The sequence below is a fragment of the Panicum virgatum genome, chromosome 3N (genome assembly GCF_016808335.1).
Source record: "Panicum virgatum strain AP13 chromosome 3N, P.virgatum_v5, whole genome shotgun sequence".
Taxonomy (NCBI): Eukaryota; Viridiplantae; Streptophyta; class Magnoliopsida; order Poales; family Poaceae; genus Panicum; species Panicum virgatum.
This window is the reverse complement of record NC_053147.1, coordinates 18,741,281-18,746,564: the sequence shown is the minus strand read 5'-3', so window position 1 is coordinate 18,746,564 and position 5,284 is coordinate 18,741,281. Positions and strand designations below refer to the sequence as shown.

The window sequence follows — 5,284 nt, the reverse complement described above, 5'->3', positions numbered from 1 at the left end:
TTGGTCCTGTGCCTCTGGTGGCGTTAACGCCAAAATGGTAGTAGCAGAAGGCGCATCGCCGTCCGCAGAGGCCCATAATAGACGAGGCCCAGAAGCCCGGAGGATCCTCTACTTTGAGCTCTGACCATGAAATCCTTGGAGGGCAATTTTGCCAAAAACCATTCACAGCTCGGAATCCTTGAGCACTTGCAGAGCAGAGTTGCAGTTTAGCCACCGCCGCCGCCACCACAAGAGCATGAAGCGAACTTTACAGCACGAAGCCGGGCGTGGCCAGCCTTCCCGATGACGATGACCTCCTCGCTGAGATCCTCACGCGGGGTGCCCTACAAGTCGCTCTGCAAGCCTTCAAGTGGGTCTTCCGGTCGAAGGCTACAAGTCGCTCTGCTCTCTTCGACAAATGCACCAAGTTTTTTTAGATTAAACAAATACATCAAGTATTTGCGAAAGGGTCTGTAGCCTAATGGTTATAAGAGTCTCGGTAGCACCTAAAGTCCTGTGTTCGATTTGGAGGTAGGTTTTATACGTATGTTCATAAGGATGGATTCGATTTGGAGGTAAGTTTTGCGTACACATGTTCATAGGGATATGAGTTTGCGTGTGGTGTGAGTGTTTAAGTCGTACCGTGTAATTTAAAAAAAATACCACGTATTTGCTCCAGGCCAGCCAGAGAATTCGTCGATCCGAGCTGACTCCTTGAGGCCCAGAGCGTAAGGACGGCCCAGAGGCAGCTGATAGTGGCGGTCGACAACCACCATTTGCCGCTGCGGCTCTATCGGCGGCCTCCCGATGCCGTGATCCCCACCCCTAGATTCCCACCGGCCACCAGTGCTGTAGATCGGACCCCCACCCGCCCCGGGCACCGCCACCAAGACGGGAGACGGCGGGATGGAGGTGAGGTCCAGCTCCGGCAAGGAGCCGCGCGCGGTCAGGCTGCCCGGCGACCTCGTCGCCGAGATCCTCGCGCGGGTGCCCTACCGCTCGCTCTGCCGGTTCAAGCTCGTCTCGCGGTCATGGCGGGCCCTCTGCTCCGACCCCGCCGTCCGCCGCAGGTGTGCCCCCAGACCCTGGCCGGCTTCTTCTTACGCACCATGTCCCTCGGCGCCCCCTCTCGGTACGTCCGCCACTTCGTCAATGTGTCGGGGAGAGGTGCGCCCATGGTCGACCCCTCCTTCTCGTTCCTGCCGGCCGGCCACCGGGACGCGTGCATGCGCATCATAGACTCCTGCAACGGACTCCTCCTGTGCGAACGTGGGGATACGCGCCCGCACGTCGGATCTCGCTATTTCGTCTGCAACCCTGCGACGGAGTGGATTGATTTGCCGGACACAGAAGCGACGGCGTCTTTCCCCGCCGTCCGTCTGGGCTTCGATCCAGCCGTGTCCTCCCACTTCAGAGTTCAGAGTGGTCGTGTTCGTGGAGACCAATGAAATCTTCTGGTGCCATGTGACAGGAATGGAGATCTACTCGTCGGAAACTGGAACATGGACGTACAGGCAGATCGAGTGGGGGTGGGGCAATGGCATTTGAGCAGGTTGGAATTCTGTCTTCTTCAAGGGCACTTTGCATTTGACAAACCCTGACCCTTATTCATTGCTCACGGTGGACATTGACGCCAAGACGTCGGGGAGAATCCCCACTCCGTGTAATTTCCATTTTATCGGAGTCTCTCAAGGACAATTGCATGCTGTGCACATAAGCAAGCCATGGAACAACAACAATAACGATAGACTGTCAATCTGGGTTCTTGAGGATTATGCTGGGCTGCAATGGACCCTAAAACATGAAGTCAGTGCAATGGAGCTGTTTGGATCAATCCCTAGAAGTTTTGGGGACTCCTGCTACTTCAAAGTGCATGCGATCCATCCGGAGCATGATTTGATTTTCCTTACCGCAGGCAAGCTGAAGAGTCTCATGTCATACAACATGGATGAGAAGAAGGTGCGTTTCATCTGGACTCTTGGAGGGCGCGATGTGTCTGCATGCCCTTTATGTTCCTTGCTTCTCAGATTGGCTGCCACCTGGACATTAAAGTTACAGAAACTCTGAACCAAGAGAAAAATTTACAGAACTTTTGTATTTGCTATCATCATGACAACGCGAGAAAGAACTGGTTGTTGCAAAAGGAGTCTTATTATCTAGTTTTGGGATAGCAGTTTGGAATAAGTCACAGGCCAACTTCAGCTTGTTGTCGTTCTCATCTGCCTGTTCACAATGACTTCTTGTAGCTTTGAACAATGCTGGCTGGTCTTTGAAGCATATGTAAACTGTGAGCAAGCCTTTAGGTTTGTACTCTACTGCCTAGCTATCACACTGGACCTACTTCTACTCAATTTATTGTTCTCTCCGAGCAAAACATGGTTACTCTATATATTTGCTTTCATCTAACACATTGTTCTGAACATCTATTTAGATGCTTGTATGGAGTCACCAGTCGCGTATTTAGTGCTCAAAAGACCAAGTAGCTTGGTGTCTAATTTACAATTTGCCCTGAAGGAGTCGGCAGCGTGGACATGATCTCCAGCTTGTCTCTTAGCAAGATTGGCTGGCGTTGCTGTGCATAATTACCCCCCATTGTACCTCACTGAATTTGAATTCTGGGCAGTGGGTACCAAATCACCAATAATGCTTATGCTTAGGTCAGCTGCCAATTGCCCCCCCCCCCCCCTCCCGACCTCAGAGATGCCTTCTTGTGCCTGTGAAAAGAGTTGGCTACCTTGCAATTTGGAAGCATGCATAAGTGTAAACAGAGGCTTTCGATGTGTATGCTTTAATCTACGAATTGCCCTGAACAATTTTAGGCGTTTTTAGCAGGTATTTTAGGTTTGCATACGGAGTCTTGTATTTATAGTGCTCCGAAAACAGAGTCCCTTCATCTGTCTGTATATCGCTCAGAAAGATCCGGTTCAAGTTCAAGAAAGAACACAGGAAAACTGAAATTAGGAGCCCGGACCCTTGTACAGAACTCTATCCGCTTAATACCCTGCGTCTTAAAGTGGCTGCTAGATGGACAACAAAGCCTTTGATGGGTGCAGCAATTTCACTGGAGCTACTTAGTTACTCCATTTGCTTTCATCGACATGCTTTTTGTTAACACCGTTTAGTTCCTCATATGTTGCAACACACGAGTAGACCCATTTTATATGCTTAAAATGTTGTTCTTTTTCACTTTTGTTAAGATATGGTGATTATGTTTATTTCGCACTGGGCTGTTATAAATCTCAAGTTGGATCTGAATTATTGCATACAGTGCAAGATGATTATTGAATTGGCTTTTAGATTGTTTCTGTACCATGTTCCATGTGGATAGCTGTGGCAGAACCGCCTAAATTATCCCGGCTCAAGTGCGCAGGCCATCACCATAAAGTCAACATTAGCTTAAACGCACTTCAAACGGAACAATTTTTGGTCTGTCGGGTAACGTCCCGATACAACCACCGATTCTCGGATCGAACAAGCATACCCCGCACGAAGGCGAGTCCAGAGATATTACAACCACAATTTTTACAACACAGGCATAGTAATGATTACAAACCAGTTGAAAACCTTATTACAAAGCCAACTTAAGTAAAACAGTTATACAAGCCATAACTATAAGTTCAGAGTTTAAAACAGCGGAAGATAAAACACGATGTATACAACACGTCGCCAAAGGATACCAGGCTAGCCCAAGCCGGGTATCACTCGTCATAGTCATTGCTGGTCGCAGACGTATCCCACTCTACGGACTAGCCAGAAGGCAACGAGCAATGGTAGGTCAAGCTAGCGATCTGATCCTCAAAACTCAAACCTGAAAAAGAGTTCAACAGCAAGGCTGAGTATTCTAATACTCAGCAAGACTTAACCGCCAATGGGTATAAGTAGCCCACCTTAGCTAGACTATGCAAGGCTTTGTGAGGCTCTGGTTTTCTTTTGCTGAAAAGCAATAAAGAGTATGTCCTTAATTTCAAGTTTTAGCTTTCAAGGTTCTAGTTGATTAACCGTTCTAGGTAAGCAGCTACTATCCAATCATGGTAAAAATTAAGCAAACATCAAGATTGATTATAGTATTGTTGCTCTTCTTACTCTGTGTGGCAAAGAGATCAAGCAGTCTCATTTCATCGTGAGAGGCGGACGATTCTGAATCGAAATTCAACCTTGCAAGGAAAACCTAACACACACGTTTGGAACACCGTCGGGTCGTTTCCAAACAACCGTTTGCCTTTCTTTCCGGCTCATGGATAGGAACACTCTCCCCGACTACAGGGCTCCAAGGTCCACCCGTGCCCGGTCCACCCTTGTCCCTAGAAGTCGTAGTGTTGCGCAACATAAATAAAACCTATCTCTAAGAGAGAGTGTCAGGTATATCCACTCCCCGGTCCAATCGGTTACTAGGCTTACCGCGTACCATATTTACGGCATGTGGCTAGTACGTTCAAAAACTTAACCAACGCTACCACACACCGCGACCTTAGCAAGTTCAATAACACAGACGGGGTCTCACATAAGGTCATGATATCGAACACAACCCCGTCCGTCGTCCTTATATTGATAACAGAAAGTAAACAATCAATTCCTATAAAGCTCGCGAGTGACAGGCAATCACCCGACTTTTACCGGTCCTATCAGCTTAGCAAGTAGTCGAACTCAGGTCTAGTGTTCAGTACATAGGTTCCTAGGATCATGCATCTAGGGTTTCAATTCAACTCCTATGAACTGTAAATGCACAAGTAAAATAATACAGTAAAAGATATTAATTTGAAGTATAGGTTATGTCCGGGGCTTGCCTTCTCGGTAGTTGCTAACTATTTCAGCCCTAGGCTCTTCCGAACTTTGGTCCGGGGCTTCAGTTAGTTCCGCAGTGTTTACTTGAGCTTCGAGATCACCTCCGTCAGATTCCGGGATCAGCTCGTACGTCCCGTCCGATAAGGCAGTCGTGTCTATATGTAATGCAAAAACAACATTATAAGCACACATGGGCAATCGTTTATAGAGTAGTTAAATAACACGTTTAACTACACAAGACATCATGATCAACAGCACAAAAGAAGTTAACTAACTTCATAAAATGAGTGGTGGTGATTTCCTATACAACTAAGTCATGGTTTGTAAATAAATCAACAAATCAGAGTACAAATAGTAATAAATTATACCAAAATTACAATAAACAGAACATGAACAAATTAATCTACCCTGTAAAAATCATGCCAAAACATTTAACCATGTAATCACAATAAATCATTTATGCAGGCAACACCTAGTACAAGATTGAATTATACCGATCAAACTAAAGCATATCAGAAGCTCA

At 46.9% G+C, this 5,284-nt stretch overlaps 1 protein-coding gene across 2 annotated transcripts; it reads left to right on the top strand.

Moving 5' to 3' along the window:
- Nucleotides 1–732: 732 nt before the first annotated feature.
- LOC120664843 (putative F-box/kelch-repeat protein At1g15680) lies at nt 733–2,385 on the top strand. 2 transcript variants are annotated; one of them, XM_039944196.1, is made up of 3 exons: nt 733–1,049; nt 1,451–1,531; nt 1,895–2,385. In XM_039944196.1, exons 1-3 carry the CDS (start codon nt 886–888, stop codon nt 1,929–1,931), a joined length of 282 nt encoding a protein of 93 aa, XP_039800130.1. In that variant the 5' UTR covers nt 733–885; the 3' UTR covers nt 1,932–2,385. The 2 variants fall into 2 exon arrangements, with proteins under 2 accessions (XP_039800130.1, XP_039800129.1); XM_039944195.1 differs by having other exon boundaries at nt 757–1,049; nt 1,451–2,385.
- The last annotated feature ends 2,899 nt before the right edge of the window (nt 2,386–5,284 follow it).

Bases quoted from the DNA above. Each gene is read 5' to 3' on its own strand.
- LOC120664843 (XM_039944195.1), top strand. From the start codon at position 886: ATGGAGGTGAGGTCCAGCTCCGGCAAGGAGCCGCGCGCGGTCAGGCTG. The intron at 1,050-1,450 runs GTGTGCCCCCAG...GCCATGTGACAG, and splicing joins GACCCCGCCGTCCGCCGCAG to GAATGGAGATCTACTCGTCG.